Below are 26,719 nucleotides of genomic sequence, written 5' to 3'. Positions count from 1 at the left end.
TCAGATGGTAGATAGAGTATGTTATCCAACCTCCCTTTGGAGGATGGAGCATTCTCAACCCTTGGTGATTCACATTAAGGGCAAGGTCCTATGGGGGCCCACAAAGGGGTCCATTATGTTTTTCCTGATGAAGAAGACCAGTGACAATGGAGAGAGGGATCTATTTGAGGTCTAGGTCCATCATGTCTGTGTGGGAATCCCAGGACTCCCTGATTAGGGCCCCAGATTGATGGGGTGGCCTGATAGTTACTAAAGAGTCATCATTAAAGTATGCCAGCCTTTTGCCCAGGTTCCGCTTTTGTTGTCCTTACTTTGTCTGACAAGGTTAGCTTTGGAGTGATTGAGGGACATGCAATGGAAGGTAGGTGAGGAGGGTATCTAGGTCTAAGTGGAAACTACTTCATTAGGTACGTTATGGTGTCTTTTTAGGTCTTTCTACTTGGTTGCTCCATTTATCGACTCATTGCAAACTACTAGCTTCCCTTTTTGATGTGCATTGAGGATAAAATGTCAGCACATGAGAGTTCTTAAGAAGAGATCCTCTAAGCTTAGAAAATCCTGACTTAGATACTGCACTTGTTTCAAAAACTTAACCCAGAATACAAAAAAAAAATTAAAATAAAGGGATTGGTTAAAAATTTATGCTTTAAAAGGTAAGAAGGAAGATAGTATTCCATTCAACACTCATGATAGAGTTCAGATCTTTCTGTATACTCTGTCTACTGCAGAAATATCACCTCTATGTATTTAAAATCTTTTAAATATTAATTTACTTATGAGAGAGACAGAGAGAGAAACACGACAGCATCACTCTGGCAAATGTGATGCCAGGAATTGAACTCAGCTATCTTGTGTTTGAGAGTCCAATGTATCATCCACTGTTACATCTTTAAGACAAAAAAATCATTGTAATCAGGTGGTATGGGTGTCTAGCTTGAAATTTTTATTCAGAAAAAGTGCTGGGATCTGAATGCCTACTTTTACCAATGTATTATTCTGTCAAGGTGAAGTTTTCTTTAAGGACTGTCTTGTGTTTTGTTCTGTCTATGCAGAATGCTTCTTTATAGAACCAGGCGAACCTATTCACATGGCAGAGCTCGAAGGAAAGAAGTTCAACTTAACACTGGACTTTCACAGGTGAGCCAAGTAGAGGAGACAGCAAATTGTCTATGCGCAGCTGGTTTCATTGCACTAAAGTCTCCGCTGTTTTCTAGACTCCTAACGGTGGAGCTGCAGTTTAAACTGAAGGCCATTAATCTGCAGACAATTCGTCATCATGAGCTGCCTGACTGTTATGACTTTACTCTGACTGTAAGTCTGAACTGGGCTGAATTTGCTTCAAGTCTGGAGGGTGAGGTTTCTACCTCATCTGTTTGCGTTAGGGTCTGATCAGATGTGTAGGTTATTTCTACTCGAATGTGCAGAGAGAAGGCGTTGGGACAACCAGCTCAGTTTGTTTTCTCTTATTTTTTCCCCCTTGATTGGGGGGATTATGGTTTACAGTCAACAGTAAAATACGATAGTTTGTACACGTGTGACATTTCTCAGTTTTCCACATAATAATTCACCCCCTCTAGATCCTCCTCTGCCATCATGTTCCAGGATCTGAACTCTCCCCCCAACTCCAGAGTCCTTTATTTTGGTGCAATACACCTTTGTGTTTTCTTACTTTTTAACTTCATTTAAAAAATTATTAGTGATTTCATAATGGTCGACAAGACTGTGGGATAAGAGGGGTACAATTCCATACAGTTCCTACCACCAGAGTTCCATATCCCGTCCCCTCCATTGGAAACTTTCCTATTATTTATCCCTCTGAGAATATGGACCAAAGATCTTTATGGAGAGTAGAAGGTTGGGAGGTCTGGCTTCTGAAATTAATTACTTCTCCACTGAACATGGGTGTTGACAGGTTGATCCATACTCCAGTCTGTCTCTACCTTTCCCTGTGGGAGATGGGGTTCGAGGACACATTGGTGAACAACCAGCACAATTTTGCCATAGGAGCCTGTTTATTTATTATAATTATCTGTCCTCTGCTCCCAGTATACATTTTGTGAGAGCAGGAACCTTATTCTGTTCACAGCTGTATCACCAGTACCAAGAACAGTGCCTGGCACAGAGGGGGTGTTTAACTACCAAAGAAACAGAAGGTCCGTAGGCTCTGTGTGCTCAGTTCTTAGTCGTCTTTGGCTGTTTATTTAAGGTCATCGCCAAGGGCTCTTGCCAATCAGAGTCCTTGTCATGGATGTTTGCAGCCTTTGAGTTGCTGCACACAGTACCTTTCTTGTTCTGCCTCTGAGAGTTCTGGTTAGGCTTCCCCTCCACCCCACCCCTTCAGCCACTCTACCACTGCTATGTACAAATGGTGCTATTAATGTTCTCCGGAAAGCACAGGATTTCTCTCATGTGAGCCTGTCACTCACGAGGATCAGAGTCAGATGTCCAGTGGTGTATGAAGACCCCATGGATGTGACTCACCTGCATGTGATCCCGACTTGTGTCATTTCAGTCGTAGTTTGTATCCAAAGCTGTGTCCAGGATACTGAGCTAACTTGGTTGTAAGAAGTCAACTTTTCTGAGTTGTTAAAAAAAAGTTTTTGGAATCTAGTAAAATGTAATAACTGTGCATATCATTTGACAAGAAAAACACTAAAACTTTAAGACTGTTTTGAATTAGACTACACACTTTCACCCTAATATTAAGAAGTAAGTTGTGCATTTTTCATATTTCTCATTTTTAACTTTATTTATTGTTGGTTAGAGACAGAGAGAAACTGAGAGGGGGAAGAGTAGATAGAACGAGAGAAAGAAAAGCAGATGGGATGTATTTTCTAAATGAGTCACAGATGAGCTCATTAAGGATTAACCTGCAGCCCTCATGAGGCTTTCCCCCTGCAGATGGGGACCAGGGCCTTGAACCTGGGTCCTTGGCACACTGTAATGTGTGTTCTTAGCCAGGTGTGCCATTGCCTGGTTCAAATCTCTTTGAATGCAGAAACCATACTAGTAATCTTTTCATTCTCCTCAGATAATATGGCAACTTGAATACCTATTAAACAGATGAATGAAACACTTGGAAATTGGGCTTCTTCTAGTGATTCAGCACAACTGTAAAAGCACATTGACCTGTTAACAACATGAAGGTGTTCCTTTTTTTTTTTTTTGCCATTATTATGTGATCATCCCTGTGGATTTAGCAATGCATCTAAGATGTACAATTATGTATGGGGTGGAGGAATAGCATAATGGTTATGCAAAAAGACTTTCCTATCTGAGGTTCTCAAGTCCCAGGTTCAATTTAACCCTCCACACTAGTGTAAGCCAGAGCTGGGCAGTGCTGTAGTTAAAAAAAAAAAAAGAAAGAAAAGAGAAAAGAAAAAAGTAAAGAGGAAAGAAGGGAGAGAGAAGAGAGGCGAGAGGAGATAGGAGAGAGAAGAGGGGAGAGGAGAGGAGGAGAAAGAAGAGGGGAGGGGAGGAGAGGAGAAAGAAGAGGGGAGGGGAGGAGAGGGGAGGGTGGAAAGGAGAAGGGAGGGAAGGGGAGGAGAGGAGAAAGGAGAAGAGGAGAGGAAAGAGAGGGGAAGGGAGAGGAGGGGAAGGAGAAGAGAAGGGGAGGTGAGGGGAGGGTGGAGAGGAGAGGGGGGAAAATGGGTAGGGGAGGGGAGGGAAGGAGAGGGGAGGGGAGGAGAGGAGAGGAGAGGAGAAGGCAGGGGAGGAGAGGAGAGGAGAGGAGAGGAGAGGAGAGGAGAGGAGAGGAGAGGAGAGGAGAAGGCAGGGGAGGAGAAGGCAGGGGAGGAGAGGAGAGGAGAGGAGAGGAGAGGAGAGGAGAGGAGAGGAGAGGAGAGGAGAGGAGAGGAGAGGAGAAGGCAGGGGAGGAGAGGAGAGGAGAGGAGAGGAGAGGAGAGGAGAGGAGAGGAGAGGAGAGGAGAGGAGAAGGCAGGGGAGGAGAGGGGAGGAGAGGAGAGGAGAGGAGAGGAGAGGAGAGGAGAGGAGAGGAGAGGAGAGGAGAAGGCAGGGGAGGAGAGGAGAGGAGAGGAGAAGGCAGGGGAGGAGAGGAGAGGAGAGGAGAGGAGAGGAGAGGAGAGGAGAGGAGAGGAGAGGAGAGGAGAGAGGAGGGGAGGGGAGGGGAGGAGAGGAGAGGAGACAACAGAAGAGAAGAGGAAAGAAGAGAAGATGGAACAGGGGTCCATGTGATGGTGCAATCAGTGAGTGCACATATTACCATGCACAGAGACCTGAGTTCAAGCCCTGGCCCCCACCTGTAGGGAGTAAGCTTCACAAGCTGTGAAGCAGTGCGGCAAATCTCTCTCTTTCTTATCCTCTCACTCTCTCTCCCTCCCCTTTCAATTTTTCTCTGTCCTGTCAAATAAAGGGGGGGGGGAGAGAAACTTAGAAAAAGACATATATCATTATATATGTCTTATAGGCTATATGACAGCCCTATGTAACTATCTGGTGCATGGTAGACATTTTATTCGTTCAGTAGCAATTATTAACCCTTTCCTGAATGTGCTCAATTAGATCTATAATGTCAAGGTAGTACATCAGCACTAATTCATAGCAGTTTGATAAATTCTTGCATTTTGTGTTTTGAAGCTCTTTATTATTCTTGTGTTCATTTGGTGAACCGGTTATTCTGTTTTTATACACAAAGCACTCTTTACCTGTGATAATACTCTTTACTCCAAAATCTACTTTGCCTGTTAATATAACTACTCCAGTTTCCTTTTTCTTTAATTTTTAATTATCTTTATTTATTTATTTATGGATTGGATACAGACAGCCAGAAATCGAGAGGGAAAGGAGGGAGAGAGAGGGAGAGAGACAGAGAGATACCCACAGCACTGCTTCACCACTTGCAAAGCTTTCTCCCTGCAAGTGGGGATTAGAGGCTCGAACTCGCAGTGGCGGGGGGGGGGGGTGCTTGCACTTTGTAACATGTGCGCCCAACCAGGTGCACCCCCTCCAGTTTTTTCCTGATTCACTTAGAGCCTGATCCTCAGCTTTTTACTATTAGCCTATTTGAGTTTTATATTTCAAGTGACTTTCTTGTTAAGCAGCATATGAAACTGTACTGTTCCTTTTTTTTTTTTTTAAAATCAAACCTTACAATCTCTACTTTGTGTTGTACGTGGTGCTTCCTTGTGATGCTAGGAACTGATGCATGGTAAGGCCTGCACTCTACTGGGTGAGCTTTTCCCCAGAATCACCCATTAGACTTTTTTTTTTCTTTCTTTTTAAAGAATCTAGCCATCTTTAAGCTTTACTGAGATAAGATTATAGTAAGCCAGTGTTTATTTCCTCAACAGAAATATAGTGAACAGCTGTTATTTCTAAGACTCTGAGGCTTTCTGTGTGGCAAAAGGATGGTTTCTCATTGACAAGATACCTCACTTATTCAAATGCTACAGACCATCTTTCTTGGATAAGCCTATGGGCAGGGTCCTCCAGCAGCTCTCGAGGTGGGCAGACACTCACAATATCCCTGGGTGCTTGTAGAGGAAAGAAACTTAAAGTCTAAGAGGAAGATAAATCAAGTGATCGGACTCATTAAATTTGTTTAGTATCTTTTTATTTTTATCTTTTTACTTTTTTATTTCTAAAAAGGAAACACTGACAAAACTATAGGATAAGAGGGGTACAACTCCACACAGTTCCCACCACCAGAACTCCGTATCCCATCCCCTCCCCTGATAGCTTTCCTATTCTTTAACTCTCTGGGAGTATGGACCCAAGGTCATTGTGGGATGCAGAAGGTGGAAGGTCTGGCTTCTATAATTGCTTCCCCGCTGAACATGGCCGTTGACTGAGTCGATCCATACTTTCAGCCTGTCTCTCTCTTTCCCTAGTGGGGCAAGGCTCTGGGGAGGTGGGGTTCTAGGACACATTGGTGGGATTGTCTGTCATGGGAAGTCTGGTTGGCATCACGGTAGCATCTTGAGCCTGGTGGCTGAAAATAGAGTTAAAATATAAAGCCAGACAAATTATTGACTAATCATGAACCTAAAGGCTGGAGTAGTGCAGATGAAGAGTTGGGTGGTCTCCATTTTGTAGACAGCTAGTGGGCCTATTTTAGCTATATTCCAGAGGCCCATGACTGTACTAGTTTTTTTTTCTTCCCCTGAGCCTGAAACTTGATATGTATGTGGATCCAAGTTATTGTCTGGGGAGATGACGTCATGGCTGGAAAAAGGACCAGAAAGCTGTATCAGGGAAGAGAGTAGCTCCCACATATGGGAAAAGGGTATAAATATTGTTGACTGTGAACCCATCAATTTAATTTGATCTGGGGCCCATATTCAGCCTAGGAACCTATGTGACCTCTGACCTATAGATCTAAGCTCACATTCTGTGGTCACGAATAGGAATGTTCCAAGCTGCCTCAATTTCAGGACCCATCTTCCTCAGGTGTAGTATAGACTATGTTGTCCAGCCTCCCTTCAGAGGATGGAACATTCTCTAAAGTTGTTGATCAAAGTAGAGGGCAAGGTCCTATGGGGGCCCACAAAGGCGTCTATTGTGTTGTTCCTGATAGAGATGACTGGTAACACTGGGGAGAGAGATTTATTCAAGGTCTAGGCCCATTATGTCTTTGTGGGAATCTCAGGACACCCTGATGAGGGCCCCCGCTGATAGGGTGGCCTGATAGTAACTAAAGTATGCCAGTCTTATGCCCTTACTCAGTTTTTGCAGTCCTTACTTTGATAAGGTTAGCTTTGGAGTGAGTGAGGGAAGTGTAATAAGAAGTAGGTGAAAAGGGTATCTAAGTCTAAGTAGACACTATTTCATTATGAACTTTATACTGACTCACTGCAGACTATTGTGTGCTTTTGCTTTCAGGTATATATTTTGCCCTAATTTATGGATACATGTGCACATATGCCTTATCTCACGGGACCTGATCTATATCTAGGTTTTGGGACTTTGTTAGGAAGTGAACCAGCTGAAATGGAATTAGAGAATACTATGAAAGGAAAGGTCTCACTCGAGTAGTGAGGGTGAAGGGTTGATATTCCACACCTGACGTCTTTGAACACAGTCTGAAGTGAAGTATGCTGAGGTGGTACTCATTGCATTGATTAGGTTGGGATCAGCAGATGCGATATCATTTGGTATGAATTAGAAAAGCATGCAGGAAAGTGAGCCCCACCCTAGAGGTTCCAGAACTGGGGGAAATATAGGCTCTCTAGAGGAAGTGGGAGATTCCTGCTGTCTTGGGATTTAAGAAGGCAATAGATAGTTTTTTCTGTCATCAAATTATTTGGCAATTGGGTTAACTTTGAAAAATCCCTTTGTTAGGATTTGCTGTATCTTACACAACATCACCATAATTTATGCCCTTTGACATTATTTGTATATAGCTGTGCTACTGGTTGCTTCTGTTCTGTCGCTTCGCCGCGGCGGCAGGATGCGAAGGAGAGAGAATCCAAGTGCAGAGGGAACACAAATCTTTATTGTGGGTCAGACAGCTGGTTCAGGCCATGTGGAGCCACCCAAAAATGGCTGTCCCCGCTACCTCACCACCAAGCAAGAGAGAAGGAGAGCGGAAGTGGGAGGGCTTTATAGGGCAACAACCAGGAGTGATGTGTCGGGACAGGATTGGTTGAAAAAGGCACTGTGAAAATATCGCAGGAAGTGGCAAAACCTGAGGGCAAAGACTGCATCTGTATAATTCCCCAACATCTCTTCCTTTTCCTTTATATCTAATGGACACAGTAAGGCAATATAGAGTGGAGCAGGCTTAAATGTTTTTAAGGAATGCCATGCTCAGGTGGGAAAATGTAGAATGTTTTTGTGGGGGAGGGAAGACTTACATGGCCACCAAGCTTGTGAGATCTATGTGTCCCCCCTGTGCTCAAGCCCTCTGTAGAGAGAGAGACTTACCTGGAGGGATTCATCTCATAGATTAAGCTCTGTCGGGCTTCACCATCTCCTCACAATATTTCTACATCTTTCCCTATCTTTCTATCTAGTCATCACATTAGGATGGGTTCTGTCCTTGGAGTCTGTGAATCAGGTTCTTCAGATCGCTTCAGGTGACATCTAGGGTTTTGGAGGGTGTGCCACTGTAGTCGTGCCATCTAGTGGTTGATGTCAGGGTGTGCAGGAGTCCAGATGGCTTTTCCTGGGATTCCTGTGAAAGAAACACAAACAATCTGCTTCTCATGGTTAGCAGGGCATCTGATTTGAATTTTTTATAGAATAAGAGGTTTGGTGCTTTATCCAACTGAGTATTGGGGGATGTCTTCCCTATTTATTTATTATTATTATTATTTTATTTATTTTTTACTTAATTGAGCCTAGGCATTTGATGGGCCTTCTCAACAGCCATTTGTCTTCAGGGGTAGTAAGAGATGTCTGTGGCATGGGTGATGTTATAAAGGGAAATATCTTTAAATTGTTGGATGACAAAGGCAGGCCTATAGTGGCAAGACGAGATACATCAATTAAGTGTAGAAGAATATGTGAATGTTGTTAATTCACATAAGTTGTATATGGAGGAACTTTTTATAGTTTAATACCTTACCATATGAACAGATGATTCTTTATGTGAAGGCTTGATAGCTGTAATTACTTACTTGTGAAAAAAAATAAAACTTGTAACAAGTTAGAAGTTTACTATAATTGATAACTCGATGATTATAATTGGTTTAAGTATCTTTATAAATTTGGAAGGTCTTTCTCATTTCATTAAGACTCCTTAACCAATTTAAGTGCAATAAAATGTGGTAAGGCAAAGAACCATTGTTAGAGCCTCAGGCATGAGAATCATTAGCATAACCATTGTGCAATCTATCTTACACCTGGGCTGGTTCTACCTCTAAATGAGAAGGTATTTGAGAGCTTTACGTATCAATAACGTCTTTTTTACATTTTGTTATACCTGTACAAGATGGAGACACACCCTAGGTGTGCGCAGGATTTTCAGACCAAATTTAGTTAAAATATATTGATTTTTAACTAATTTTTACCTCAGACTTTAAATGTAAGTTAATTTTACCTTTATGAGAATTATGTTGAAAAATTTTTCATTTAACTTTGCCTGTTAAGAATATAGCCTTAAAGTTACATTTCTAACCTTAAGGTTAATGTTTACCAAACTTCAAACGCATACATAAACATGGTCTTCAATACACAAGGAGAAAAACTTTTGTTACGAAGACATGTCATTTTAAACATGAATTTAGATCTGTACTGTCTTAGTTGAACCATTTTCACTCACATGGTTTAAGACTACTGAAAGCAGAGAGGTTAGACAGAAGCAGGCTTAAGATATTTAGAGAGAATGAGGGGGGGAGAAAGAAATGGTAGGGAAGTTTTGTTTTGGGGCTCTGTGAACTAATTTTTCAGATTCTGCCATTTTGTATCATGAGTCCTGGAGGGTGTCCTGCCTCTGGCAAAAGTGGCAGAGGGAGGGGCCACAGAAGCTGTGGCGGCAGCCTAAGACATGTCTGCCAAAATAGGAGTCTCTGGGCGACAGCCTCATAGTCAGCTAGACTAGGGCTGCTTCTCAGGCCAAAGTCAGTGCTCCTTATAGGAGACATGGGAGGGGACCCTGCACATCTCCCAAGCACTGTGATTACGGTCAAGAGAATCCACAGTGTGGCCCCAAGTGAAACGTCTCTGAGATAGAAAGCCTGTCCCATGTCTGCAGAGGGTCAAGTGGCTGTGTACTTACCTGCGTCTGGGTGGGTTGAGCCCCACGTTTGGGTGCCAGGTGTCACTTCGTGGTGGTGGCGGGATGCGAAGGAGAGAGAATCCAAGCGCAGAGGGAACACAAATCTTTATTGTTGGGTCAGACAGCTGGTTCAGGCCACGTGGAGCCACCCAAAAATGGCTGTCCCTGCTACCTCACCACCAAGCAAGAGAGAGAAAGAGAGTGGAAGTGGGAGGGTTTTATAGGGCAACAACCAGGAGTGATGTGTTGGGACAGGATTGGTTGAAAAAGGCACTGCGAGAATATCATGGGAAGTGGCAAAACCTAAGGGCAAAGACTGCATCTGCATAATTCCCCAACACTGTTCTCCCAGGTCTCAGAAGTTGAGAAAGAAGAAGAGAAAGGGAAACTCAAAGCAGAATTTGGCTGAATTTGAAGTAGGGCAACAAAGTAAAAATCTCTGGGTTGAGGGTAAGAGTGGATATTCAGTTTCACGGGTGGCGGGGGGTGGGTGGGAATGGGATGGGACACAGTCTTTTGGTGGAGAGAATTGTGTCTTTGTCTTATTAATTTGTAGGCATATAAATCACTGATTAATATGAGGGGGGAATTGATTTTATGTCTCAAACTTTTTAATGCACAGATCATAGGCTGAGTCTTTGGTATGTTGACTCTCTTATTTAGTATCTTATATCTGAAGTGATGTCTGACTAGCACACATGAAGAAGCTGCAGTAAAACTCATATAAATGACATTTTAAAAATCTTTATTGACTTTGAGTGAAGACCACCTGGTTAAGTACACAAGGACCTGCGTGCAAGGAACTGGCTTCTAGCCCCCGCTCCCCATCTGCAGAAGGGAAGCTTACAAGGTTTGCAGATGTCTGCCTTTCTCTCTCCCTCTCTATCTCCCCCTCCCCCTCTCAATTTCTTTCTGTCCTATCAAATAAAATAGAAAAAAAAAGGAGAAAATGGCCACCAGGAGCAGTGGATTTGTATTGCAGGCACTGAGGAGAAAGAGGAGGAGGAGAAGAAGAAGTTGTTTTAAAAAATCTTTATTATGATTGGGGCAGAGCGAAATACAGCAAGAGAGAGGAAGAGAGAGGAAGAGAGAGGAAAAGAAATAGAGAAAAAGAGACACCTGCAAGTACTGATTTCACTGCGTGTGAAGCCTCTCCCTGAAAGTAGGGATTGGGGGCTCAAACCTGTGTCACTGTGCGTGAATGATAATCTTTTAAAACAGCTCTTCAGGACTTGAGAGGAGATACTAATAGATAAAGAGACGAACACTCTATCCCTAGCTGAGGCCCTGTTGCTAGGTAGGGAAAAGCTGGTTGACTCAGTTGTTCATATCACGAGACCTCGAAGTACTGAGGATGGAGAAGGAGGGAAAGTTCTCTTTTTCAGTAGGTCTGTCAGATCTTGATGTTGCCATAGAAACACAGGATGTTGCTTGTAGGACATTTAATTCTGCCATCTCAATTCACAGAGAAAGAGTGGTAACTTCCAACGATGGGATTAAGTTAGTAACATATAGGAGGTGAGATTATGTCTCCTGTAACCTTGGAAGAACTGTCTTCTGATTATGTATAGAAGTACATTGGCTTCAAACTGATAAACACATTGTCGATCCTTTTCCTATTGTTCACAGATTACATTTGACAACAAGGCCCATAGTGGAAGAATTAAGATACGTTTAGACAATGACATTTCCATCAGAGAATGTAAAGACTGGCATGTATCTGGATCAAGTAAGTGGCAAGTATTACTGGCTTTCAGAGTGGGGATTAAATGACTGATCTCAGGGATATGTGGAGTCTTAAAGAAAGCATTAACACCTCTTTCCTTAAAGGAAGAATCTTAAGTGTCTCAGTATCAACTGTCTGAAGTGTTTTTAGACTTCTTTTTTTAAAACCATTTTTATTTACCTATTATATTTAATCAGATAGAGAGATACTGAAAGAAGGATCAGAGCGCTGCTCAGCCCTGGCATATGGTTGTGCTGGGGAATGAACATGGGATCTCATAGCCTCATGTCTTTTGCATAACCATTATGCTGGCTGCCCAGGCTCAATTTTCTGAAATTTTATGTATTCTCATTTGGGTGATAAAGAAACTACATATGACATTTTTTCCTAGTGAATATGACAACACAGAGTATTAAAATGCGTATCAGTTAACTAAAAAATCCACACTTCCCCAATTTCTACTTCTGTGCAAGTAGAAAAACTTAGTGCTTGTGGTCTGGGAGGTGACACAGTGGCTAAGTCATTGGATTCTCAAGTATGAGGTCCTGAGTTCAAGCCCCAGCAGGACATGTACCGGAGTGACGTCTGGTTCTCTCTCTCTCTCTCTCTCTCTCTCTCAATTCCTGTCTTTCTCATTAATATGTAGAAAAAGAAAAAGAAAGAAAATAAAAACAGTCTTTAAAAAAAAAGAAAAAGAAAAATTCAGTGCTTAAAAATCTGATGTTTCCAGCAATACCTAAGCTGTTAGTACTTGCAGTGACTTGGCTTGACTCACTCATGTGTTAGCAGCCTAATCTGTTTCATATACCATGCGACAGGTAAAAAGAAATGAGAATAAGCTGAAGAGAACAGAAAAAGTCTATGTCACCCTATCAGTGTCCCACTACATAGGCATATGCAATTCTTTTTCCTTCTAGTTCAGAAGAACACTCATTACATGATGATCTTTGATGCCTTTGTTATTCTGACATGCTTGGCTTCATTAATTCTCTGTGTTCGATCAGTGATTCAAGGATTTCAGCTTCAGCAGGTAGGGGGTGTTTTTTTAAATGGTATGGAGATTTAAAAAGTATCTTGGAAACAATCTCCCTGCCCCCCAGAGCTCTGCCCTACTAGGGAAAGATAGAAACAGGCTGGGGGTATGGATCCACCTGCCAGCGTCCATGTCTAGCAGAGCAGCAAACACAGAAGTCAGACCTCCCACCTTCTAAACCCGTAAAGTCCATACTCCCAGAGGGATATAGAACAGGGAAGCTTCCAGTGAAGGGGATGGGATACAGAACCCTGGTGCTGGGAATTGTACCCCCTCTCATCCAATCATTATTAAATTATTATCTTGCCAATAATTATTAAATCACTAATAAAACAAATTAAAAAGAAGTGTTTAACTCTTAATGAGGAGAAAGAGAGCCAGAACGTCACTCAGAGGCAAGTGGTGACGTAACTGGGGACAGAACTCCGAACCGCTCCCTTGCCAGTCCTTCACAGTACTACTTACTACGTCATCTCCCCAGTGCGGAGATGTGTTCATTTATTCGTGTGTTTATTTAATGAGAGTCAGCAAGGAAGAGACATCAGAGAAACTCTCTGGTATATGTGGTAGTGAGGATCTTACTAGGTGACTGAATTTGAGATGAGCATTTTGATTTACAGAGACATTCACTGTATAATTTACTTCTTGTTTCTAAAGGAATTTGTCAATTTTTTCCTTCTTCATTATAAGAAGGAAGTTTCTGTTTCTGACCGAATGGCGTTTGTCAATGGATGGTACATCATGATAATTATTAGTGACATATTGACAATTGTTGGGTCAATTCTGAAAATGGAAATCCAGGCTAAGGTAATTTTTTCCCTTGTTTAGGTCATTATTAGTATCATGTTTGCATTAATGCTTATTTATTTTTACAGAGTTGAAAATTTATAGAATAAAGAGTTGTTTATAAGCACTGTATTGAGTGAACTGGAATCCACAATGATGATCTTAAATCTAGTTAGGAAATCTTTTAGGCAGAATTATTTGAAAGTGTGAGTCATATACTTCTGCATGAGAATTACTTGGCTTCCTCATAAAATATCCCATTAGACACACTCAGTCTAAACTTTTGAGAAATAAACCCATGAATTCTTACCTACACCGAAGTTCATACGTATGTCATAATGGCTAAATTAAGAGGTAGTTTTTGTTGTCCTCTTCAAAAACTGCCAAAATCTTCAGAGAAAGGGTGGAGCTGAAGGGGAAAGTGCAAGCAGATTACTCTTGGTGGACTATTCCAAAAGTTTTTCTCTCTCCATCCAAACTGAGAATGTTCTTATTTTCTTACTTTCCCATTGATGTGTTACAAGGGTTTTCACTTTTCAATATACACATTTATTTATTTTATTATAGGGTTAACTAATTATAGCACACTTGCCTACATGTGTGGGTGGTTTCCTAGTTCTCCATAATGAGTGTCTGCTATATACTTTCATGCCCCGATCAAAGACCCCAGCCCCCTCCCTCCAGCCCCTCTGTTCTGTTCCCTTCCCAGAGCCGCCTCTTTCTCATAAATGAATAAATCCTTGTTGTTAAAATTTTTAGGGCTCTTGCCGGCCGGGCTGGCTTGCTTCACGGCGGGTAACAGAGACGCGGAGACAACGGCTGGGCAGGGAAGCTGTATTTCTTTATTCAGGAACAACGATTCATAAACTAAGACAAACTAATCACCAAACAGAACTCTGCTGTCTCTTTGCGGTGGCGCAAGCACTCTTTCTTTTACACTGGAACTCAGGAACTCTCCAACTCTGGCACTCTGGAACTCTCGTACTTGAGAGCCCTCTGAAACTCTTCTACTGTGGAACTCTCTCTTACTCTGTAACCCTGAAACTCTCGAACTCAGGAACTCAGGAACTCTGTCACTGGGGAACTCAGGAACTCTCGGACTCAGGAACCCTCTCTCGGGGTCCCTTGGGGCGGGGCCAAGCAGGCCCGCGAAATTAACAGGACTGATCCAATTCTCTTGGGGGGGGGGCTAGAACAAACCAATGTAAAGCATACATGTAAACACAAGGGTCCCATAGACTATACTGCAGGCCTGTAATTGAAGGAAAGAATGGGTCTAGGTAGACATGGAGCAGCTCTAACTATCTACAGCTATAGGGTATGTTCTTGGAATAGAGAATTAATGTTGGGGGCCAGGCAATGGTGCACCAGATTAAGCGTACATAGTACAGAGAGCAAGGACCCACACAAGGATCCTGATTCCAGTCCCCAGCTCCCCACCTGCAGTGGCTGGTGAAGCATATCTGTAGGTGTCTATCTTTCTCTTTCCCTCTCTATCCCCCCTCCCCATCTCAATTTCTCTCTGTCCTCTTTAAAAAATTTGAAAAAAACAAAACAAAACAAAAAAAGGCTCCCCATCTACAGGAGAGTTAATTCACAGGCAGTGAAGCAGGTCTGTAGGTATCTATCTTTCTCTCTCTGTCTTCCCCTCCTCTCTCCATTTCTCTCTGTCCTATCCAACAACAATGACATCAATAACAACAACAATAAAAAGAAAAAAACAAGGGCGACAAAAGGGAATAAATAAATATTTTTTAAAAATCAAGCCCTGCTTCATTAAAATTACTGCTAAGAAAAGTAAAAAGGGGGAGTCGGGTGTTAGCGCAGCGGGTTAAGCACAGGTGATGCAAAGCGCAAGGATGGGCATGAGGATCCTGGTTCGAGCCCCCCCCCCACTCCCCACCTGCAGGGGAGTTGCTTCACAGGCGGTGAAGCAGGTCTGCAGGTGTCTGTCTTTCTCTCCCCCTCTCTGTCTTCCCCTCCTCTCTCCATTTCTCTCTGTCCTATCCAACAACAACGACATCAATACTAACTACAAGGGCAACAAAAGGGAATAAATAAATAAATAAATATTAAAACAAATCTTTAAAGAAAAAGAAAAGTAAAAAGGATATGTATAGCACATAATTATTATTTTTTTAATTTTTATATTTATTTTCTCTTTTGTTGCCCTTTTTTATTGTTGTAGTTATTATTGCTGTTATTGTCATCGTTGTTGGATAGGACAGAGAGAAATGGAGAAAGGAGGGGAAGAGAAAAATAGACACCTGCAGACCTGCTTCACCACCTGTGAAGTGGCTCCCCTGCAGGTGGGGAGCCAGGGGCTCGAACTGGGGTCCTTATGCCAGTCTTTGCGCTTCGTGCTATGTGTGCTTAACCCACTGTGCTACTGCCCAACTCCCAGCACATAGTTATTTTTAACAGTGTTAACTATGACTGACCTTAATGAATCCTATCGGTATCCATCAGTTTTTCTAGGCCATTTACTCCCACTGTCTTGCAGATGGTCATTTCATGGCTTTGTCTTTCCTACAACTTCTAGCTTTCCTACTCCATTCTCACTGTCAGCTGATGACTTAACTTCTTGTTCCATAAAAACAACAGAAAAAAAAAAAAGCAGCTTCCCACAAACTCCCACTTCGTTTGTCCACTTACCAGCATCATCAGTGCCCTCACACTTGGCTTCTTCTTTAATTCTGTGAATATGTTCCTTAGCCAACACCCACATCTCCATATGCTGAGCCGATGTCACTTCCACTTGCTTATGCAGAGATGTAGCTACAAATACTGTCCTTCTGCTTTTTCTACTTAGTCTTCAGTTTACTGTTTCTTTTTAAAATATTTTATTTATTTATTCCCTTTTGTTGTCCTTGTTGGTTTATTGTTGGGAGTTATTTTTGTCATCGTTGTTGGATAGGACAGAGAGAAATGGAGAGAGGAGGGGAAGACAGAGAGGAGATGAGAAAGACAGACACCTGCAGACCTGCTTCACTACCTGTGAACCGACTCCCCTGCAGGTGGGGAGCCAGGGGCTCGAACTGGGATCCAGTCCTTGTGCTTTGTGCCCCGTGCGCTTGACCCGCTGTGCTACCACCTGACTCCCAGTTTACTGTTCCTTACTGTGTTATTTCTATTAGCATGCATTTTCCTCTTTTGAATTTCTTTTAATCCTTTCCTTCCCCCCTCTTTCCTTCCTTCCTCCCTTCCTTCCTTCCTTCCTTCCTTCCTTCTTTCTTTCTTTCTTTCTTTCTTTCTTTCTTTCTTTCTTTCTTTCTTCCTCTCTTACTTTCTTATTGGATAGAGACAGAGAGTAACTGTGAGGAGAAGGAGAGGTAGAGAGTGAGAGAGACAGAGAGACACCTACAGCCCTATTTCACCACTCGTGAAGCTCCCCGCCCCCACAGGTGGGGACCGGGTATCTTTGCACCAGTTCTTCCGTTTTGCACTCTGTGTGTTTAACTCAGCTCCCCCCCATTTTGTTTCTTAATCTTAGTGCTAACACTTTTTCTTTACTCAAGATAAAAGCCACAGATTTGTATTTTGAGTCCTTCCCTCTTCCTAACATCTAACCTAAGGGGAAATTCAACTGGTCTACAGTAAAAAATCAACCCATCACCTCTACCATTACCAGCCTAGACCAAGCCACCATAAGCTCTCACCTACATGTTTTGTAACGGCCTTCTCACCCCTCTGACAATCTACTGTCAACAGTAGTAGTCAACAAGTAATCTTAACCACTCCTCAGGCCTGCCAGAGAGCTCACCTAGATAGTGCACTGCTTTGCCATGCTAGTGACTCAGGTTCAAACTGGCCCCTACCCCCACACACACCTGCACCTGAAGAATGTATGCCTTTATCTGAAAAAGTTAGCCTGGAGTGCGGAAGCCCAAGCAATGGTCAATAAAAGAAAAGGAAGAACAAAAAAATCACTCCAGTTCAGAACTCCTAAATCTCTTCAACCTATTCAGAATAAATTACTCACAAGTCCCTGGACTCCCTGCCCCTCTTCGTCTATCCTCAGACTCTCTGCATTGGCTACTCACTCTAGCCAGACCACTGTCTGCCCATGGGGACTGTTATGGGCAGAACTTAATCAACCGACTCGGTTCAGTACACACTTTTCCATGAGTGATCCGAGTTCTAGCTCCCGGTCACCACATGGGAGTAACACACAAACAGAGAGATTTAAACAGTGGTATCCCTCTCCTCTCTATCTCTCACCCTCTGCCTGGAAAAAAAGAAAAAAAGAACCTTCTGGATGGGTTGGAATATAAGCAAAATAATTAGATTAAATAAATCAAATAGAATGGGGGGGTATAGTCAGGAAAGAGTTTGGCAGAGTTATTAAAAAAGAGGAGAGAATGTCACATGTATCCACCCCCCCACACACACACCCCAGGCTGTCTGTCCCCCAACCTTCTTGGAAAAGGAAGGGAGGCTTATTAAGGAGGTTGTGCAGAGGTGTTTAGGCGAAAACCCCAGACAGATGGGTTTGAGATTATACCCCGTGGAGCATTTGAAACTGTTACTAAGTTAGCTATTAAGGCTTGGTAGAACTCGACATGAAACAGAGTCACGTTTGGGGCCTGATCTTGCCATCTTTGCCACTACCCATTAAGTGTATCTGGCCCACATCAATTGCTGCTTTCTAATCGAGTTCTTTCCCCACTCTGTTCTAGAGTCTAACAAGTTATGACGTCTGCAGCATACTTCTTGGCACATCTACCATGCTTGTGTGGCTTGGAGTCATCCGATACCTTGGTTTCTTTCAGAAGTACAATGTAAGGAATTCCCTGTATGTCTTTTGTTTTTAATTTTTTGATGCCGGGCTAGCTTCCCTGGAGAGAGAAGAGACCAGGAACTCGTGGCTGAGTGGGAACGCAATGCAATGCCTTTATTGATCAGAGACAACGCCTTTATATCTTAGAAACCGGAAGTGGCAAATCGGAAAAGGAATGGCTAGGAGAAGGGGTGGAGAAAAGAAAAGAGCGCGAACATAGCTTCCATAGCAGCTGTTGCGAAGGTTCTAACCAGTGGGATAAACCAATACCCTGCAGGCAGGGCGGGTCTCAGGCAAAACAGTGATTATGTGAATAGACCATAGTAGCATGGAGCAGGGTGTAATGCCCAACAGTTTTTCTTAGTGATTTAATAATGCTATACAAGATTGTAGGAAAACGGGTACAATTCCACACAGTTCCCCACCACAAAATTCTATATCCCCTCCCCTCCATTGGAATCTTCCCTGTTCTTTATCCTTCTGGGAGTAGGGACCAAAATTCTCTATGGGGAGCAGAAGAGCAGAAGGTGGGACACCTGGCTTTTGTCATTGCTTCTCTGCTGAACATGGTCATTGGCAGGTGGACCCATACTCCCAGCCTATTTCTGTCTTTCCCTAGTGGGGCAGGGCTCTGGAGAGGTGAGACTTCAGGATTCATTGGTGAGGTTGTCTGCTTGCTGTTGGTAATTCTATCTTACAAAGTGGTGCAGTGGTGGGAGAACAAGGGGTTTTAATGAGTTCTCTTCCTTTCTCAGCTCCTCATTCTGACCCTTCAAGCTGCACTGCCCAATGTCATAAGATTCTGCTGCTGTGCAGCTATGATTTATTTGGGCTATTGCTTCTGTGGATGGATTGTTCTAGGACCTTATCATGATAAGGTACTTATAAACAACTTTTTTTTCTGTTACTATTACATTTTTACACTAGTGCCCATGCTAAATCATTCTTTAACAACAAACTACTGACACTACAAGCAGTATGTGTCTTAAAACGTTGAAGACAGTGTATTTGCTATGTTTATAAGCCAGTGAGGTGGGACTAACTCAAGATTCCTTTAAAATTTGCTTTTCTCTCTCTTTTTAATTTTTTCCTCTCTTTATTTATTTACTGGATAGAGACAGCCAAAAAACTGAGAGGGAAGTGAGTGATAGTGAGAGACAGAGAGAGAGAGAGACAGAGACAGAGGCCTGCAATACTGCTTCACCACTCACAAAGCTTTCCCACTGCAGGTGGGGACCAGGGGCTCGAACTTGGGTCCTTGAACATTATAATTAGTGCACTCAACCAGATGTGCCATGACGTGCTCCCTCTTACTTCTTCTTCCTCTCCCTCTCAGTCTCCCTTCCTATCTCCCTCTCACTCTCCTTCTCCCTCCCTATTTCCCTCTCTCTCTCTCCATATGTATCTTTTTCTTTATATGTTATTGATATAAAACAAAAATATATACTTTTTAAATTCCTTTTATGGAATATGTCATATTATCAGGTTCTCAGCAAAGTCAAGTTTAGTCAGTTTGATTCATTGATGTATATTAGGGCAAACTAGCTAAGCCTTCTTGGAAAGATTTTATTTTATTTTTTAAAGTTGTACTGGGAGAAACTTATAGAATCATTTCAAAACTGTTACTAGAGTTAGATTTTTTACAATAATTTTATTATCCTAAAAGAATTGGACTTTAAAACATGAGTTGGAACGCATAGAGTTGGGACTCGGTTTCTCTGCAGAAGCATTTCAGAGATCACTTGAGGTAAAGAGGAGGTTGAAACATGACTGGGAAGAGTCCCGAGGAAGCAGCCCAACCCCTTTTGCCTTTAATACAGTTTGCTCCTATTTTATTTTATTTTTTTATGAGAGAACAAGATACAAAAGGAAAGATAACAGAAAGAGAGAGAGAGAGAGAGACTGAGTCTGAGACTGAGACTGAGGCTGAGACTGAGACTGAGGCTGAGGCTGAGGCTGAGGCTGAGGCTGAGGCTGAGGCTGAGGCTGAGGCTGAGGCTGAGGCTGAGGCTGAGGCTGAGGCTGAGGCTGAGGCTGAGGCTGAGACTGAGGCTGACTAACCAGAGCACTGCTCAGCTCTGATTTATGGTCGTGCCAGACACTGAGCCTAGGACATCAGAGCCTCAAGCATGACCATTAAGTCTTTTGCATAATCATTATGAAGTTTCCCTGGCTTTCAGTTTGTTTCTATTAAAGGAATAATTGAGAAAGCACTTGTTCAAAAAAAAAAAAAAAGTAAGCTAACACATGCTATTTATAGCACCAAGAAAAAAAAAAAGCTTCTTTATAGCCTGAGGCTATTTGCTTAAAAGGGCAACTGGGGCCAATCTAATCCCATTATTTTGAATATGGTGTCATAAATGAAGTCTCCAGTGGGAAGGAATGCTAATAAAGTGGCCTTTTCTGTCTTTGTTTTTGTTTTTTTTTTCTCCAGTTCCGTTCTCTGAACATGGTCTCCGAGTGCCTTTTCTCTCTGATAAACGGAGATGATATGTACGCCACATTCGCAAAAATGCAGCAAAAAAGCTACTTAGTCTGGCTGTTTAGCAGGATTTACCTCTACTCGTTCATCAGTCTCTTTATATATATGATATTAAGTCTGTTCATTGCACTCATCACCGATACATACGAGACCATTAAGGTAGGTTCATGAAGAGTTATAGGTAGCATGGTTTTCCCAGAACTTTTAGAATGACAGTAAATATGTTACTTAATGGGGTGGGGAACTGATGGAACATTCATGTCTTCAGGGTAGGAAAGAAGGGCTTTGACTTTAGACACTGAGAAACAATGATGGAGAAATAGAGTTTCTAGAATGTTGGAAGTTTTGTCTCTTCATTGTGCTTGTTCAAACAAAATTCATCCTCTTATTGTAAAGATCAGTAAGTATTAGGTAAGTGAATCTGCAGTTCAGAAAACCAAACATTTGTTATAGTTGTCATCTGGGCTTCACTGCTCCAGGTCAACTTTTTTTTTTTTCAGCTAGAAAAGGAGGGGGTGAGAGGGGACATGTAGATAGCATAATGGTTATGCAAAGATACCATCTGGCCTGAAGCTCCAGAGTCCCAGCTTCAGTCCCCCATACCACCATAAACCAGAGCTGAGCAGTGCTCTAGTTAGTAGGAAAAGGAGGAGGAGGAGGAGAGACACCACAGCACTGAGGCTTCCTCCAATGCTGTGGGGTCCACATGGAAAAGCAGGCAACTTCCTGTGTTGACCTATATTATGGAATCAGAAAACCAGTATTTTGTGGACATTTTTAAAAATCCAAATTAAAAAGAAGAAAAAAAGATTTTATTTACCCATTGTCACAAGACAGAAACCAAAAGAGTGCTCAGCTCTGGCATAGGGTGATGGCAGGGACTGAACCTGAGCCCTCAGGGACCTCACACTTACAACTCTAGCACTCTACTTCTGTGCTGCCTTGCCAGCTCTGGGCCTGGCTTTGAAAAAGAAAACTAGACCTCAACATTTGGAATGTGCTGCCACACTTGTACTCTTTGCAAGGCTATGCATGGCCCTGTACAGTGCCTGATTTGAGCAGTGAAGGGCTTGGTGTGTCAAGCACTCTCTCTACATGTGTGATATAGTTGGAAACATGACTTTGACAGATTATTATTTCGAATGCCACTCACAAAGGATATTTGAACAATCAGATTGAGTTCTTTGGTTTATGGAAAGAATGAATATCCACACATACTTAAATTTCTGATGACTTACACAATTTAGTATTGACATAGACACTTTGACTTGAAGACTTTTTTTTTTTGGATTTTAGAGTAATGAAATATGATGCTGTATTATTGGTCTGGGCATAAAGAAAAAGCCATTAAGTTTATAGATGACAAGTTTATCATCATACATACCTTGCTCATGAGGCCAGAGCCATTCTCACTGAGTAATCTTCCTTCCTTCCTCCCTTCCTTCCTCCCTTCCTTCCTTCCTTCCTCTCTTTCTTTCTTTCTTTCTTTCTTCCTTTCTTTCTTTCTTTCTTTTTCTTTTTTTTTTTGCCTCCAGGGTTATTGCTGGGGCTCAGTGCCTGCACTACGAATCCACTGCTCCCTAGTTGTTGTTGTTGGATAAGACAGAGAAAAATCAAGAGAAGAGAGAGAGATAGACAACCGCAGACCTGATTCAGCGCCCTTCCATCCCTGCAGGTGGGGAGCCAGGAGCTTGAACCTGGATCCTTCAGCTGGTCCTTGAGCTTTGCACCATGTGTGCTTAACCTGCTGTGCTATCACCCCGCCCCCCACTGAGTCAGATTTCAAAGAATGGAGTGCCCTTCATTCTTGGTTAGCAGATGTGTGCTGAGAGTCCCTGTGCTGACTGGGAAACAGTATAGTTGTGCCTGTCCCAAACCCTTTGCATAGTGCTCTAAAACTTCACTGCCTTCAACTCTGCATGCAGAGAACTGTAAGTTATTTAATAGATCCAAGATCTATTAAGAGTTGCATGAGTTGACAGCTATCAATATCGTCATCCCAAAACACACATATATTTTTAATTTTTTAATCTTTACTTATTTATTAGATAGAGATAGCCAGAAATCAAAAGGGAAGGAAGTGATAGGGAGATAGAGGGCCAGGTGGTGACGCACCTGGTTGAGCGCACATGTTATAAAATACAAGGACCCAGGTTCGAGCCACCTCCATCCTGTCCCCACCTATAGGGGGAAGCTTTGCAAATGGTGAAGCAGTGTTGCAGGTGTCTCTCTGTCTCTCTCCCTATCACCCCTTTCCCTCTCGATTTCTGACTGTCTCTATCCAATAAATAAAGATAATAAAAATTAAAAAATAAAATAAGAGGGAGATAGACAGAGAGACACCTGCAACATTGCTTCACCACTCACAAAGCTTTCCGCCTGCATGTGGGGACCAGGGGCTTGAACCTGGGTCCACGTGCACTGTAACATGTGCATGCAACCCGGTGTGCCACTTCCCAGTGCCTAATATATATTTTTATCCATGTCCAAACTCTTTGTATTATTACTTTTTATTATGTTTATTTATTTATTTATTGGATAGACACAGACAGAAATCAAGAGGGAAGGGGGTGATAGAGAGGGAGAGAGAGAGACACCTGTAACACTGCTTCACCACACGTGAAGCTTTCCCCCTAACAGGCAGGGACCAGGGGCTCAAACCTGAGTCGTTGTGCACTGTAACATGTGCACTCAACCAGGAGTGCCACCACCCAGCTCCACATATACTTTTAGATATTAACCTTTTTCCGTGGGATCAGAGAATATGCCAAGTGGGCTAGCTAAGCTATTTTGGTTCTTTTTGGTTAAGATAAATCCAGAGATCTTAGATCCCTAACTGATACAAACATGAAGTCCTCAAATAAACCTGTATGCGGAGAAGACAGATTCTAAAAAAAGAGTTTGAAGACCAGGAAGGCTCCTTAAAATATTGAGGTCTTTATCCAGACACCTGTACTTGGTCAGAAGTATCTGGTATTGTGCTGAGGTCAATACTGACCAACCTCTAATAACAGTCTTAATTTACATCAACTGAGTTTCTCGTGATTGGTACCAGTCAGTGCCCCACTTCACATTGGCCTGGAATTCATAAGGCTCCAGGGTAAAACAGAGGTTCTCAGACTTGGCTTATAACTGACTGGACTTCTCTGGAAGGAGTGCTCAGGATTCAGGTTCAACATGTCCATTTTGGGATGAGCCAAATCCATTCATATAAGAGAGTCCAGGAAGTCATGGCAACCTCCTTAAATCCATCTGACTTTAGCCAAATGCAGGAGTGACTCTAGAGGTTATATTTCCCTGAAAATGATTAGAAGTTGAAATATCCCTCTAGAAAGTTCCCCTCCATTGACCAAATTCAATTTGAATTTGAAATAAAGCCACTTTCAAGGGATTAACAAGAGTTTTTTGTTGTTGTTGTTACTCTTTATAGCATTACCAACAAGATGGCTTCCCAGAGACGGAACTTTGTGCATTTATATCAGAGTGCAAAGATCTACCTAATTCTGGAAAATACAGATTAGAAGACGATCCTGCTGTATCTATATTCTGTTGTTGTAAAAAGTAGCTATTGGGACTTTCTGTGCTGTGGACAATAGTAGTGGGAACTGCTGAGTTGGAAGGTTATATGAATGTTTTAAGATCAAGTGTCTTGTGTTCAAACACTACCATTTTGAGCAAATTAACAGCCACAATTGATCAAGACTTATGTCTATTTTTAAAACAAGAATATCTTTGCAGCCTTATGTTGTGTTTATTTAAAAGAAAGTTTAACTTTGATGAAGTTATTGAATTCTTGTTCTTCCTTATTTTGCCATAACTTTTAGAATGTGTTCTCTATGTTACAGCTAGGCCTTGTATCCTTGTATCCTTCCACGCCCGGACTGCACTGCTTAGTAAATACAGACTACCAAGAGTCTATTCCTAAGAGACAGGAGATGGTCGCTATATATCAGTAATTATTACTAAATACAGACTACCAAGAGTCTATTCCTAAGAGACAGGAGATGGTCGCTATATATCAGTAATTATTACTAAATATAGACTACCAAGAGTCTATTCCTAAGAGACAGGAGATGGTTGCTATATATCAGTAATTATTACTAAATATAGACTACCAAGAGTCTATTCCTAAGAGACAGGAGATGGTCGCTATATATCCAGTAATTATTACTTTTAAAAAATCTCTTCTTAAAGGGAGGAAATAAGTAGGAAACAAACACCACTGGCTAAAATGCCAGAATTTGTTCCTGTATTACTCTACAAAAAAAAAAAAAAAAACGAGACTGTACTGTTTGGAACACATTTGTTGGAACTGGAGGTGATTATGTTAAGTTAAAAAAGTGAAGAGGTTGAAAAACAAAAGTTGAAGAGGTGAAGGACAGCTACCATCTGGTTTTGTTCTTATGTGGAATATAGATGGCTCAAATAAATGCAGTTTCAAACAAATTTTTTTTTTTTTGGTTTTGAAGGGTAACTGCTATTTGATGTTGCATTTAGTTTTCTTGGGGGAGGATCCATTAAAATGTTTCCTTTTAGGGATCAGGTGGTGGGTTGCCTGGTAAAGTGTGCACACTACCATGCATAGGGACCTTAATAAAATCTCTGGCCCCCACCTGGGGGGAGAAGTTTCATGAGCAGGGCGGGAGCTGTATTGCAGAAGTCTTTCCACTCAGTTTCTCCCCCATCTTTGTATCTCTCATTTCTGCATTTAAAAGGGAAAAGAAAGAGAGAAAGAAGGAAGGAAAGGAAAGAAGAAAGGAAGGAAGGAAGGAAGGAAGGAAGGAAGGATGAGAAAGAAAGAAAGAAAGAAAGAAAGAAAGGCAGACAGAAAGAAAGAAGGAAAGAAAGAAAGAGAAAAAAATAAGAGAAGAGAAAAGAAAGAAGGAAGGAAAGAAAGAGAGAAAGAAAGAAGGAAAGGAAAGGGAAGGGAAGGAAAGGGAAGGGAAGGGAAGGGAAGGAAAGGGAAGGGAAGGAAAGGGAAGGGAAGGGAAGGGAAGGGAAGGGAAGGGAAGGGAAGGGAAGGGAAGGGAAGGGAAGGGAAGGGAAGGGAAGGGAAGGGAAGAGAAGGTAAGGGGGAAGGGAAGGTAAGGTAAGGGGGAAGGGAAGGGAAGGGAAGGGGGAAGGGAAGGGAAGGGAAGGGGGAAGGGAAGGGAAGGGAAGGGAAGGGAAGGGAAGGGAAGGGAAGGGAAGGGAAGGGAAGGGAAGGGAAGGGAAGGAAAGGAAAGGGAAGGAAGGGGCTGGGTGGTAGTGCAGTGAGTTAAGCACACATGGCGCGAAGGGCAAAGACCAGAGTAAGGATCCCGGTTTGAGCCCCTGGCTCCCCATCTTCAGGGGACTTGCTTTACAATTGGTGAAACAGGTCTGCTGGTGTCTTTCTCTCCCCCTCTCTGTCTTCCCATCCTCTCTCTATTTCTCTCTTTCCTATCCAACAACAATGACAGCAATAACAACAATAACAACAACAATGATAAACAAAAGGGGGGAAATGACTCCTTCCTTCCTTCCTTCCTTCCTTCCTTCCTTCCTTCCTTTCTTTCTTTCTTTCTTTCTTTCTTTCTTTCTTTCTTTCTTTCTTTCTTTCTTTCCACTGAAGTGGATTTGTAGTGCAGACACCGAGCCCCAGTAATAACCCTGGTGGCAGAAAGAAAGAAAGGAAAAAAAAAGAAAGAAAGAAAAAAGAAAGACAGACAGAAAGAAAAATGGCCACCAGGAATGGCAGAACTGTGCAGATGTGAAGAGATTACTCTAGTGACAGAAAAAAATTACAAAGCTTCTGTTTTTTAAATAGTCATGTAAAAAGCTTAAATAGGTGGTTTGGGAGATGGTGCAGTGGACTCTAAAGGACAAGGTCTGGAGTTCAATCCCCAGCAACACATATACCAGAATGATGCCTGGTTCTTTCTCTCTCTCCTCCCATCTTTCTCCTTAATAAATAAATAAAATCTTAAAAAAATAAATAAAAAGCTTAAATAGTATATTGTATGTATAAAATCAAAGCATACCAAATGTATATTTAACCTCATAATGATTGTTATTTTTTTTGTTATTGGATAGTCAGAGAGACATTGAGAGAAGAGGGAGAGACAGAGAGGGAGAGAGAATTATAGACACCTACAGACCTGCTTCACTGCTTGTGAAGTGTCTCTGCTGCAGGTGAGGAGTTGGGGGCTCAAACCTAGATCCTTAACCTGGTCCTTGGGCTTAGTACCATGTGCACTTAGCCTGGTGCACCA

The 26,719-nt window shown here is 42.2% G+C and overlaps 1 protein-coding gene across 1 annotated transcript in view; it reads left to right on the top strand.

The window, feature by feature from the left end:
• MCOLN3 (mucolipin TRP cation channel 3) overlaps positions 1–24,267 on the top strand; it is a 43,833-nt gene extending 19,566 nt beyond the window's left edge. Inside the window, exons 5-13 of the mRNA XM_016188882.2 lie at positions 1,053–1,137; positions 1,215–1,311; positions 11,309–11,408; positions 12,323–12,435; positions 13,096–13,245; positions 17,904–18,005; positions 18,760–18,882; positions 20,439–20,645; positions 23,917–24,267. Of these exons, the coding sequence (XP_016044368.1) occupies positions 1,053–1,137; positions 1,215–1,311; positions 11,309–11,408; positions 12,323–12,435; positions 13,096–13,245; positions 17,904–18,005; positions 18,760–18,882; positions 20,439–20,645; positions 23,917–24,051 (1,112 nt within the window). The 3' untranslated portion in view covers positions 24,052–24,267. The remainder of the gene's footprint in view (positions 1–1,052; positions 1,138–1,214; positions 1,312–11,308; positions 11,409–12,322; positions 12,436–13,095; positions 13,246–17,903; positions 18,006–18,759; positions 18,883–20,438; positions 20,646–23,916) is intronic.
• The last annotated feature ends 2,452 nt before the right edge of the window (positions 24,268–26,719 follow it).

This window comes from Erinaceus europaeus, chromosome 11, assembly GCF_950295315.1.
Source record: "Erinaceus europaeus chromosome 11, mEriEur2.1, whole genome shotgun sequence".
Lineage (NCBI taxonomy): Eukaryota > Metazoa > Chordata > Mammalia > Eulipotyphla > Erinaceidae > Erinaceus > Erinaceus europaeus.
The sequence above is the reverse complement of the archived record's forward strand: the minus strand, read 5'-3'. Positions and strand labels throughout refer to the sequence as shown.